Source organism: Dasypus novemcinctus, chromosome 3 (genome assembly GCF_030445035.2).
Source record: "Dasypus novemcinctus isolate mDasNov1 chromosome 3, mDasNov1.1.hap2, whole genome shotgun sequence".
Lineage (NCBI taxonomy): Eukaryota > Metazoa > Chordata > Mammalia > Cingulata > Dasypodidae > Dasypus > Dasypus novemcinctus.
This window is the reverse complement of record NC_080675.1, coordinates 166,561,198-166,574,521: the sequence shown is the minus strand read 5'-3', so window position 1 is coordinate 166,574,521 and position 13,324 is coordinate 166,561,198. Positions and strand designations below refer to the sequence as shown.

The 13,324-nt window shown below is 42.7% G+C and overlaps 1 protein-coding gene across 1 annotated transcript; it reads right to left on the bottom strand.

Moving 5' to 3' along the window:
* Positions 1-12,139: 12,139 nt before the first annotated feature.
* On the bottom strand, positions 12,140-12,448 carry LOC101420727 (large ribosomal subunit protein eL43-like). The gene has a single exon (XM_004468086.4). It carries the CDS (start codon positions 12,428-12,430, stop codon positions 12,152-12,154), a length of 279 nt encoding a protein of 92 aa, XP_004468143.2. The 5' UTR covers positions 12,431-12,448; the 3' UTR covers positions 12,140-12,151.
* Between the last annotated feature and the right edge of the window lie 876 nt (positions 12,449-13,324).

Sequence of the window (13,324 nt, the reverse complement as noted above, 5' to 3'; positions counted from 1 at the left end):
ATAGCCAGGAACTTTTTAACCTTAATGGATGGCATATGAGGAGGTTCCTTATTCTACAGGGGAGAGGTTCAGTAAATGGCCTAGATTTTTTTTTTTTTTTGCATTTTAAAAATTATTTTTTAATGGTCTTTTTTTCCCATTCACTCCCAAGGCACATCTGAGGCTAGGAGAGGTCTGGAGCGCAAGCTAGGATGGAGGAATTGGCTCTTGTATTAATTAAGAAGTTAACAATCTTACCTGCCATGTCAGGGGTCACCCAAGGCTCCTGCTGTTGATGGTTCATGTATGGCTTCAGGCTCCTTCCATCCTCCCCTGGGGCAAGGCCCTATCAGTTGGGGTGAGGAGGCAGCTTGGGGCCAGGTTCCTGCTGAAGTGGAGCCTGGATTCAGGTAGCCCTGACATGACAGAGCCTTTAACAGTGCCAGTTAAGAGGTGAGCCTGCTACTGGGCTCTATGCCTGCCCCCGCCTCACCTGCTTCTCCTCGGTGGCTCGGTCTTGAATGTTGAAGACTGAGAAGTCTGTTTCTAAAAGGCAGTTATGGACGTTTGGGGGCCCAGGGAAAGTTTCTGCAGCTTTCTATGGATATCTGGTGCAGGCTGGAGTTCCTAGGAGGACCTGTCCTTCGCTAGAGTTAGGATCTACAGGAGGGCATTTTTATTGCCTCTACCAGCTTCCTTTGAAATAAGGCTGGGTTTCTAGGTCCTGCTTCTGAGTAATTTCCCTGAGTTTTTTTTTTTTTTTAAGTTTAATTTAATTTATTTATTTCTCCCCACCCCCTTGTTATTTTTCACTTGCTGTGTCTGTTTGTCTTTCTTGCTTCTTTAGGAGGCACTGGGAACTGAACCTGGGACCTCTGATGTGGGAGGGAGGTGCCTAATCACCACCTCTGCTCCCTGCTTTGTTGTGTCTCTCATTAGGTTTTCCCTCCCCATGTCTGTTGTCTTATCTTGTTGTGTCAGCTCACTCTCTTCTTTAGGAGGCACCGGCAACCTCTGCTCCCTGCTTTGTTGTGTGTCTCTCATTATGTTTTTTTCAGGCAGCAGGATCCAAACCAGTGACCTCCCGTGTGGTAGGCAGGAGCCCAGTCACCTGAGCCACATCCGATTCCCCCTGAGCTTTTAATTGGCCGATTTGGAGTACATTTCCTCATCCCTTTAAGGACACATGGCCACGTGGTCCCTGGCCCTTAGATCTGTCTGTCCTCTCCTGCTCTCTTACACAGGTTTAACTGGAATTCAGGGTCCCATACAGAGTCCATTCTTGGCCTTACTGTGGCCACATGGTATGGCAGGAAAAGATTAGTGTCTTCCTTTTTAGGTTATCCAGTAGGCAGGTTGTCCCAATTAGAAGTCATCCATTATCCTAGGAGAGTCTAGACACATTTGTCAGTCCTGGTGGGGTCCCACTCCTAGACCTGGCTGAATGGACCGCTCGAGCCAGCGTCTTGGAGGTCAGGAGCCCTGCTCAGTGTCCTCATGATTTGGGGATTGGGAGCTTTGTGTCTCTGGGCATCCCCAGAGCCTTAGGGGTCTTGGAGATGTCTAGGTCTGGTTCTCAGACCTTGGCTTCCAAGCCAAGCTTTCCCGCTAGGAAAGGAACTACTGGCTAGGGACCTTTCTTTTGGCCCACACTTGCAGGAGGCTTAGAAAGTGGCTGTGAGAGAGGGGCTGAGTTTTGCAGTTAAGGCAGACATTTAGAGGCAATTGAGAAGTGGATAGTTGAGAAGACCGAAAAAAATAAAAGAGAAGACAAGCAGACAGAAAGACAGAATGTGCAACAAATGGGCACAGAGCAGATTGCGAGTGCAAGTGGCAAGGGTCGGGGATGAAAAATAAAGCTTAAAAAAGAAAATAGCAGCAGATACTGATCTGTGGCTTATAGGCAAACAGCCTCGGGGGCCCCAGAGGTAATGGATTCAGAGGAACTTCAGGGCCTCCCTGGGGGCTGAGTAAGGAACAAACTTCCCAGCCCAGGGTGAGAATTTCCCGGCCTTGCTAATAAAACAAAAGAGGGCACAGACAGGCTTTAATTAAGAGTTTAGACTCACTAGTCCTCAGCGGGGCTTGGGGAGCATTACTTGCATTACTTGCCTCTTCATCTCTGGCTCAGCTCGCCAAATAATTTTAGCAGAAAGCTCTGGGCTCTGGGCTTCTAGGTTCTTGGCTTATGTCATGCAGATACTGTCAGTGATGTCATAGGGCTAGAATTCAATTCCCTTGATTTTTTATGGCTTTTTCTACATTGCTTCCTTTGCAGGCTATATTGTAGAGTTCTGGCAAAATGGTGGAGTGAACTAATGTGTACACACCATCTTCTACTTCAAGTGTATATATATATAATATTGATATATGTAAACTATATATATAAAAGTTGATAAATAAACCACATAATTAAATATATATAATTCTATGTAATTGATATATGTAAACTTTTAAAAGCTACTATAGGAATATAAGTAAGAAAGACTTATTTTGAAGACATATAAATGTCAATTAACTATAAAGAAATAGGTTGATAAATTTAACTTCGTTAATTAAATTCTTCTATTCATCAAAAGACACCCTAACGAGAGGTAATGAGGTCATAAATTACAGAGGGGGGAAATGTATTTGTCACACATCTAATTGACAAAAGAGTTGTATCTAGAACTACAAATCAATTAAGAATCAATAAGAATAAGACAGACAACTCAACGGAAAAGATTTGGCAAGACCAGAACAGGTACTTCACCAAAGAGAAGGTCAAACATTTTGCTCGCCTTCTCATTCTAAGCTAACTATAGGTGAATCTAGGTGAAGAGTATATAGATATTAAGCATGGTATTCTTCCAACTATTTTCCAAATAAAACACTGTGAACAATAATAATTAGTCAAACTCAAAAGAAAAAAGAAAAAAATAGAGTGCCGAAGGACAGACATGGAGAGAGAATTCACAGACAGAGTAGCAGGTGCGCCAGCCACTGCCCTGGTGGCCTATGGCTACATCAGACTTTGATGTGGGCCCCAGCATCTGGGCTAGGATTGAACTGCCTTGCAGATAGGAAGCATGTGAAACAAAGAACTGACACGGAGCTCCTGCATCTAACCAGATTACAGGGAGGAGCTGTTTTCTCTCAAAAAATAAGGATGGGGCTAGAAAAAACCTTCTAACTATTCCAAGAAGGCAGCAAGGGAGTTTGTCTTTGCCTGATGTTCTAGGTAGAAAAGCTTCTTGAGAAACTGAAACTCCATTCCTATGTCATATGTGTGTTGAGTCCAGATGTTCTCTATCTGCATTGTAGACAGAATGGCCTCAGACCAATGAAGTTTCTAAAGTACTCAACAGAATCAAATGCAAAACTTCTCTCTAGGGGTACTTTCGTCACCCAGGGTTTATGAGGTTAACCACAAGAACCCTTCCCCAACTAAGCATTAACTCCCAATGGAACAATCACAAGCCACGTGAGGAAACCATCCTCCATAAAGAACCATGAGTAGACACAAAGTAAGGAAGGATAAGCACCCTAAGGACCTGAAAGAGATGATAAAATAAGAATGTTTAAACAATTGAATAGATTTTAGAAAAAGATAGAAACTATCATGAAAGAAGAGAGCACTATGAAAAAGAAGAGGCAGATTTGGAAAATAAAAAATTAAACTTCTGATAATTAAAGATTGCCATTGGGAAAAAACAGCTATCTCTAGATGGGTTAAATAGAAGACTATATCCAACCGAAGAAATAATTAGTGAAATAGAAGATTAAATACCATATAGAAAGATCATGGCATGGGAAAAAATGAAAGAAGGTTGACGTAAGGGAATAGAATGATCATACCATGAGGTGGATCAACATGTCCGATTGAAGTTCCAGAATGAGAAAAGAGAGAGAGAAATTGGGAAAAGTAATATTCAAAGAGATAATGGCTTAGAATTTTCCAGAAGAGATGAAAGACATGTCTAATGGGATGTGAAAATGAGATTTGTCCTAGTTTCAATTGAGACCAAGACCAAAAAGAATTCAACAGGTGACAAATAGGGCCCAGATTTTAAAGTTAGCTTCTATGCCATGAATTCAGGACATGTTAACCTATTGCAAAACTGGTTCTGACAGACCTATATAAGAGGTTAACATGAAGATGCTTAGAGAGGGAATTTTTAGGAGAGAGTTATTGATACGCTCTCTTCTTATCACCACTCATGGGAGATGAAGGGGTACACTCCTTTCTCCCCTGAAACCAAGAGAAAACAACTTCAATGGTATGACCTGGCAAGCTTGACATGTGTCTTCTGAAATTGGAGGGACCTAGAGACTGATACTTGATTCATGCCTGAAAAGTTTAAAATCAAGGTCATAGCTGGAGAGCTCATACCAGGAGCTATATTTCCACTAATATTGGGCAAAGATACCTGCTTTCTGAGCTGAGGGAAGGAAGATTTAAAATAGAATAAATCTACAGTTTTTATTTTATATCAGTGTAGCCTGACATTATGTAATTATTGGGCTGTTATCTGAGATTTCATACAGAGATGGGGGAGGAGCTTCAGAGAAAGTTGGAAGAGACTGGAGGAAAGAATAAAGTTAATTTCTACTTAAAACTTTTTTTGAGTCTAGCTTAATCAAAACACTAGTTAAACATGAATCTTTTGGATTAGAGAATCATAAACAGTCACAACTAAGATAAATTAAAATAAATCCATACCTTTATACAGTTTAGTAAAATCACAAAGATAAAACTTCTTTTTTTAAACTAGAAAGAATATCATGTACCTCCATATGTGATAGTCTAAGAAGGACAAAACACCGCCCATGTAATATTCTGGGTGAGAATGCATAACTTGCATCTAATCATGGAGAAACATTACATGAACCCAAAGTGAGGAACACACTATTAAAAAATGGGTGGGGCTATATTAAAAAATGTCAATGTCATAAAGGACAAAAAGAGACTATATAAATGGTCCAGATTCTAGGAAACTAAAGCTATGTCACATTAGGATATTAGAATGCTTTAACTCTGGGTTTTTCTCTCCCATCTTCCATGTTATTGTTTCCCAGAGTTTTAGTTCCACTTCTTTAACCCTAAATATTAATGTTTAGTCAAAGTTTGCTTATATTTGCTTACATGTTTGCTAATTACTTTGCTCAACGTTTCATCTTGCGTCCTACTTCTTCTGGCAACAGCTTCTCACCATTGCTAGTGTCTGGATGCCTTACATACCTTTTCTGTTCCCTTAAGCATGCCCCAAATTCTGTGAACAGTTCCTTCTTAAAGCCTCTGTAGTTTAACCATGTGGTAGAAGAGATGCCTCTAAGAAGAAGGAATACAGTAAATGATAGGAAACTGAAAGTAGAGAGTGTCATAGGGTACCCTGGAGGGACAGCCAACCCAGTCTTGTACCATCAGGGCTGGTTTCCCAAAGGAAATAACAGCTCTTCTGACACCTGAAGGAGAAATACTAATTATCCAGGTTAAGGAGTATGTGTGGTTGGGAGGAAGTGGGTTATGGTATTAGGGTATTGTAGGCTGAGAGAAAAATAACTTGGGTAAAGACCTGTAGTGGATAAAAAGTATTTGGGAAAGTAGAAGTTTATCTCTTGAGTGCATGTGGATATTGAAGGGGAGGGGGAGATATGAGGCAGGAGAAGAAAGTGAGGAAAGCAAGGGTTAGATCACAAATAGGCCTTATAAAATATAAATTGGATGGGAGGCGGATATGGCTCAAGCAGCGGGGCACCTGCCTACCACATGGAAGGTCCCAGGTTCGGTTCCCAGTACCTCCTAAAGAAGATGGGTAACGCAGTGAGCTGACACAACAAGCTGGTGCGATGAGCTGATGCAACAAGATGACACAAGGAGACGCAACAAGGAAACACAATGAGAGACACAACAAGCAAGGAGTGGAGGTGGCTCAAGTGATTGGGTGACTTCTTCCCACATGGGAGATCCTGGGTGCAGTTCCTGGACCTTCCTAGAAAGAAGACAAGCACACAGTGAATAGACACAGACAGCACACAGTGAGTGCAAACGAAGGGGGGGGGGGGGAGATAAATAAACAAAATGAATCTTAATATATATATAAATAGGATGAAGACTGTGTTTTATGAGGTCAGTGAAGAACCGTTCAATCTTTTTAAGTAAATGGTGTGTAACCTAATCACATTTGCATTCTAGAAAGATTACTTGTCCACATGATGAGGAAGAACAGGAGGCAGGTGAAATTAGAGGTGGCCAGAGACGATGCGTTGGCCTGGAGAGAAGGAAGCAGGGCAGTTGGGATACCTGAAGCAGGCAACCTGATCCAGGCATCCTTTCGCATTCAGACAATTACTGTCATTTGTCAGACAGTCCTGCAAAACAAAACTCTTGTTGAGCTTCAGCTAGACTGTGATTTCCTGGGGACAGGGAATAATAGTTTGTATTCCTCTCTGTGTCTTCAGTACCACGGAGGGGCTCGGGGAATGTTCTCCAATAAATGAATCTCAGCGAGGTGGCGTTTTGATACAGTATTATCCTCACGACTGGAAAGATATTTCGGCCCCATCTCCCTTGGGGAAGTTCAGTAACGATTGTGAGGCCGATGTATAGAGCTGTTTCAGAAAGCACATTAAGATGTGGCTGCTTTAACTCTGTCCGCTGCATATTGAAATGCCCAGCCTGGTATTTTCTGACTCAGTTCTCTTCTGCCATCTTCTGGCACAAGTATTTCACTGAAAACCAAAGCAACCTACCAACTGAAGACAAACCTACAAGCTTTGTGGGAGACACAGGGGCCATACCCTGGACATGTTTACAAGCTAGCTGGAGAAACAAGCGTCACACCCATTTGGAGCTGCCTTCCATTTGGAGCTAATATTCAGTGTTTTCCAAAGACAAAACATCCCCTCCTGCTTTTTTTAAGTAAACAAGCTTCAGTTTCTGTGCTCTCCTTTGAGTTTTTGCAGCAACCCGTTGTAAAAGCCATTATGATGATTATTGCTATCATTTCTCCAAGGAAGAAACCGAAGCTCAGAGATTTGAATAAAAAGCCAATTCTGGGAAGTGGACTTGGCCCAGTGGTTAGGGCATCCGCCTACCACATGGGAGGTCCGCGGTTCAAACCCCGGGCCTCCTTGACCCGTGTGGAGCTGGCCCATGCGCAGTGCTGATGCGCGCAAGGAGTGCCCTGCCACGCAGGGGTGTCCCCCGCGTAGGGGAGCCCCATGTGCAAGGAGTGCGCCCTGTAAGGAGAGCCGACCAGCGCGAAAGAAAGTGCAGCCTGCCCAGGAATGGCGCCGCACACAAGGAGAGCTGACACAACAAGATGATGTAACAAAGAGAAACAGATTCCCGTGCCGCTGATAAGGATAGAAGCGGTCACAGAAGAACACACAGCGAATGGACACAGAGAGCAGACAACTTGGGGGTGAGGGGGGGAAGTGGAGAGAAATAAATAAAAATTTAAAAAAATAAATAAAAGAGTTCACGCACACACACACACACACACACACACACAAAGCCAATTCTGCCCGAGGAGGGACGGAGCCAGGACTGACAGTAGAACAAAAGAGAGCTGCGGTGGGCTGAGATAAGCTGCTAAGCTATAGCAGGGATAGGGAGGGTCTAACTCAGAGACCAAGAAGGCTGCGGGGAGTGCTGGTGTGGGGGGTGGCTGAAGCCAGCAAGGGTTATGCTTCCCCTGACACACCAAGGGAATGGCCTTCAGCGAAAACTTTCCTAAGTGTTTGGAAGATGGATAGAACTGGAACCAAGACGGTGCCTAAACCCTTTGGTAGATGTTGTCAAGCACTGAAGACTCTTATTTTTGGTCCAGGTACATGGCGAAGACAAACTAGTTCACCATCCATTTCTCGTTTAAAATTATTTTAAGTCATTCTAATAATGCAGGCTTATAGAAATACACAGCTATGTTCTTGGTGTTAAATAATCCAAACAACCAGGGAAAGCTAACATTCTCTTTTACTACCAGTCCTAACCTTTCCCCCAAACTCAACCCCAGTCAGTTGTATGTATTCTTCTGCACCTTTTCAATGTGTTTCTATAAATCAGTGTATCCCTATGGCAGCACATAGTATTGCTTTATGTTTCTTCCCCCCTTCATGAAGGTTCCTTGCTGCATTGTACTGTCCTGCTTTTCCACTGGGGGGGGGGGGCACCCTGTCCCTGCTCAATGGGAAGTGGGTTGACATGCAGGGCCCATCCTGTGGATCTCGATCTCATCCCCTAGTGACAGGCCCCCTGGGCTGCCCCTCGCATGCCTCCAGGCTGGGCGCTGCCTGCAGCTGGTGCCCCGCTTTACCAGTTTTCTGAGCAGACTTTGGGCTGCTGTTCCTTTTACCCATCGACTGCCCCTTACTCCGCAGCTGCTTACCAAGGCTACTGGTCCACCAGCGGCATTCCTTCTTGCTTTCGGGGATTGCCATGGACTTAAAGAAGTGTTTTCCCCCAATTCTAAAGACTTGGGGGCAGGAGAGAGAGGCTGTTCTTAGACTCCTTGTACTTCAGATGTTCCTGCCTCCGTTAAGTCTTCCTTGATGGACCCCTAGGGTGCCCTGAGCCCCTTCTTGTTTCAGTGCCGTAGAACTGTGTGTCCTTCGGGAGCAGTATTATCTGTTAGTTGTTTTCAGCTCTGCCTTCCTCACTGAACTCCTTGAGAGGGAAGGCTCAGCTGTATTGTACATAGTGGGCACCCAGAGTCTGTTTCCTTTTATTCTAGTTAATTAAAAATGTTTTTTTTTTTTTGCGCCTGTCATACAGAAGAATTCTGGAATTTTTAACCATTGTCCTGCAAGGCTTTGTCCAGGCATTGCTTGAGTTTCACTTTCATATCACAAAGATCTCATTGGCTCATGGATGTGTTACGTTCTCTCTTCTTCCAAGTTATGATCACTCTTCCACTCTTCCTTTTTTTTTTTTTTTGGTAGGTTTCCGGTGATTATAAGTTGACTGCTTGTCCATCTGAAATCGATTTTGAGGAAACATAATGTATGTACCTAAACCATAGAAATAAAAATGTAAAGGACTGTCTTTTAAATAAATCTGAAAAATTCCAATAATAAAAAAACTACACACACACAAAATGTATTTTTAGTACGTACACATATTTAAAAAGATTCAAACACTGAATGAAAGGTTTATAAAGAAAAATAGAAGTTCTACCACTCCCATCTTACTGCCCTTCTCCAGAAGGAAGCAACTCTGTTTCTGTTTTTAGATCCCTGGGTGTTTACCTGCTTCTCTAAATAATAAACCTCTTAGACCACACCTATCAAGCCTATACAGAACTATCTACTGGCTTCTACTTTGAAGCTATGCATCAGGTTTTACTCTTTGAGATTTGATAATATTAACAAATTTGTTTTTAACAGAACCTTTACACAGTCGCTGTTGTCTAAGTTCATGATGATCTTATGGAGGAAAATTGAGAAAAAAATTCTCTTAAAGTCACAATTTCCCAAGAACAAGTGTAGTCTGTTTCTCTTTCTTGCAAACAAATGATACCAGATTAATAAATCCTCAGTCCCAATCAAAGACCGAGATATAGGAGAGAGGAGGAGGGTTGAATGTCAGGCTGGGATTTCTTTGAGTTGTGTTTGGCATTTGTAGAGATAATTGAAAACTGAAATGTTTTTTCTTTGAGAACTCTTTCTATTGTCACAGATGTGTGCCAATAGCAGATAGATAGGTCATATCAATTTAATATATCAATCATGCTTTACAAACCTCTATCAATTAATATAGGTGAACTAAAACAAGTTGGGCACTGAACCTAGGAAATCAGTGTGACATTTAACAGTTAGAAGAAATACTGTTTATTGATACACTGCCATAATTTTTACCAGCTGTAACGGGAAATCGGAGGTGACACTGGGTAGATATTTTGTGAGATTTGGGCTGGCGATGGTGATGTTAGAAACTGGAATTCTCAGTTGGTAGGAACATTACCCTTGCGTTTGTGGGATCTCTCAGACCTCCACATTTAGGGGGGTCTGAGAATGTAATGAGGGGCCCTCTCTTCCCTACTAGGCACTGCTTCCTCAACCACTCCCCTTCATCCCCAGAATCATGAAAAGACTCTAGGTTTGGGAATAGACAGTTTTAGGTTTGAATAACCACTTTACTACATCTTGCCAAGTGTACACTTGGGCAAGTTCCTTAATTTTTCTGACCTTCAGTTTCCTCAAATAAGGAAAATAAAAGTCTTACAGGTTTTGTCATGAAGCGTAAATGTATCTCAGAGGGTACATAGCAAAGAGACGCTGCCTTTATTGTTATTTTATTGTTATACATCAGCTTGAGACACAAATTTAGTTCACATTCATTTTAATATTTAACTTAAGAAATTCTATTATCCTACCCCGCTTATCATGAGAATGTATTTTTTAAAGGAGGAATCAGAATTGAACCTGGGACCTTGTTCGTGGAAGGTAGGTGCTCAACCACTGAGCTACATCTACTCCCCAGTGAGGTTTTTCCTTTTTTTCCCACTTATTTGTTCGTTTGTGCTTGTTTTTAGGAGAAACCAGGGCTTGAACCCGGGACCTCCTAAATGAGAGGCAGGATTCAACTACTTGAACTACATTTGCTCCATATGAATATATATATTTTTTGTTTTGTTATTTTTTCTTCTTTGTTTTTTTAATTTTTAATTTCTTTCTTTCTGTCTTTTTTTTTCATGAATATATTTTTAATTTTTCTCCAAGGCCCCTCTTCCCTCAGGGATTCCTCAGGGACTTTTATTGATTTTGGGGCACTCTAACCCCCACGAGAGAAAACTGAAAAACCATGGTGTCCAGGAATTTCGGCTGTTGTTGCTGGTCCTGCCACAAGGTGTCGCTGTTGAAATGAGCTCTTCTCCCCGCGGGTGCCATCCTCTTGGTCCTTTGCCCAACTCCCTTAGGGAAGGGGGCAGGCACCTCCGTGGAAGGCAGTGACCCAGCACCAGCTGCTATCTCCTGTTCCAGCCTTCTGGCAAGACCATCTCCACTTACGGACTTCTTGTGATGGAAATGAAGCTGCGAGCCCACCGTGTGTAGGAGGGGCCCTGCTCTGCTCCTGGCTGGGGCTCAGCCCTGCTCCCTGGTTTAATTAGCTCCCGTCTTTGAGTTGCCACATCCAGAAACCCGGTGGTAGTTGACTTCCTTGCATGTGGACAATTACAGCTGTGCTCAAGTAATTAGCATTCTTCTCCCTGGCAGTAGCTGACGTGCAGTTTCCTGCCCAAAAGAGGCCCTTGCAGGAGAGCCAGCTCTGATAAAGGATGGAAAACTCATCCTTTGCTGGGCACAGCTCTGCCCAGATAAGACCCTTAGTTCCATATATTTATACCTGGGTCAGGATTAGGGTGCAGTCAGTATAGAAGGAATGTTTAATAGATATTAAAATAAACATCAGTCCCCCATCCCATCTCTTAAGCTAGATCTCAGGTCTTTAAATCTATTGAGGGTGCTCCCCAGGGGAAAGATGGACATGAAGAGAGGCCCAGGTACTTGGTCCAGAAAGGAAAGTGCCGAAACAGATGTATAACATGATCCCATTATCCTTATTTTTCTTTTGTATTATCTGAGTTTATCTTTACAAAGTGTATATATTACTTTCGCAGATAGTAAAAAATGATGAAGATAAAAAGTCCTCACCCTATTCTACTCTGGCATGTTGGTGAAGAAAAGAGATTTCAGCAGAAAGAATAAATGTTGTGCTTTAGGGGAATGTATTAGTCAGCCAAAGGGGTGCTGATGCAAATTACGAGAAATCTGTTGGTATTTATAAAGTGTATATAGTTGGGGGTAAAACTTATAGTTGCAAGGCCCTAAAGAGTACAACTCAAGGCTACCTTCTCACCAAAGTCAGTGGCCACATGTTGAAGCAAGATGGTGGGTGATCTCTGTCTGGTCTCTCCTTCCTTCTTCTTTTTTTTTTAAAGCTAAAACACAAACCTATGAGGTTTATTATATTCGTGTCAAGTCATATTATTCGACTGGATTGAGGAAAACCATTTCAGTGTGTTCTTCCAATACAAACTAGAATGACTTTCACTTCCAAGTCTCTTTTGAGAAAGCAAAATTAAGTCAAGGGAAATCAAAATGTCAAATAAATACAATTAGCAAACCAAGGTGTTACACAAATTAACCCATTTATTACAGGCTAGATACAGTCCAAACTGTGGTGCTCCTACTGGTCTTTCAGTTCCTTCAGTCTCTTGACGGCAGACTTTACTGTGACTGCAGAGGTGGTGGTGTAGGTCCAGGCACCACCAGCTACTGTTTTCATGCAGGAACCACAATGCCATATCCCCACAGCTTTTCTCTTCATTTTGGTCTTGCCACAGAAAGAGCAAGCGTACTTGGCATGCTGGCTGATTTCAATTTTCTTCACCATTTTCCGAAGGGAGGCGCCATAACGGGTTCTGTATTTACCAACGATTCCAACCTTCTTGGTGCGTTTCGCCATGTTGCCGTGAACCAACTCCGAGCCCAGAGAGCCCTTCTTCTTCTTAAGGCTCTATGAGCCCAGCTTCTTCTGATCTCAGCTGTAGGCTGGTACAGGGCTCATCCCTCAGGACTTCCTATCTCAGCCTGGCATATGGCTAACTTCCTTTCAGTCCTTATCAGCTGCTCAGCTGCTCTGTTCTCTTCATCTGCAAATTACTAGGCAAATGGCTCATCTTTCCCTGAGTTTTAGCTGTTTGAGTCTTCTCTTCGCTGGTGTATTTTAGTCAAGGTTCTCTAGGGAAACAGAATCAACAAGGGATATCCATCGATAGTAAGAGATTTATCAGAGTCTCTCTCGCAGCTGTGGGGACGCACAAGTGCAGGTTCTGCAAGCAGGTTGCAACCAGGAGCTCCAATGAAAATCCAATGAAGGTTCTTGACGAGTTCTGGGAGATGCTGGCTGTCCAAAGACGAGCAGGGAAATTCTCTTTCAATGCTGGAATCACTTCCCTTTTAAGGATTCAACCGATAGGGGTTAAGCGTCACTCATTGCTGATGGCACTATCCTTGATTGATGTAATTATAACCAGCTATCTATGATTTACCACTGTAGTAAAGTCAATGGTGACTAAAGTCCATAAATGCCCTTGCATTACAGTTAACCCAGTGCTTGCTTGACCAAACATCTGGGCACAATTACCTGGCTGAGGCGACACAGTAGCCTAACCATCACAGGGGGATAATTTTTTTTTTTAAGATTTATTTTATTTATTTCTCTGCCCATCCCCCCCACCATTGTCTGCTCTCTTGTATCCATTTGCTGAGCATTCTGTGTCCACTTGCATTCTTGGCAGCACTGGGAATCTGTGTCTCTTTGTTGTGTCATCTGCCTGTGTCAGCTCTCCGTGTGTGT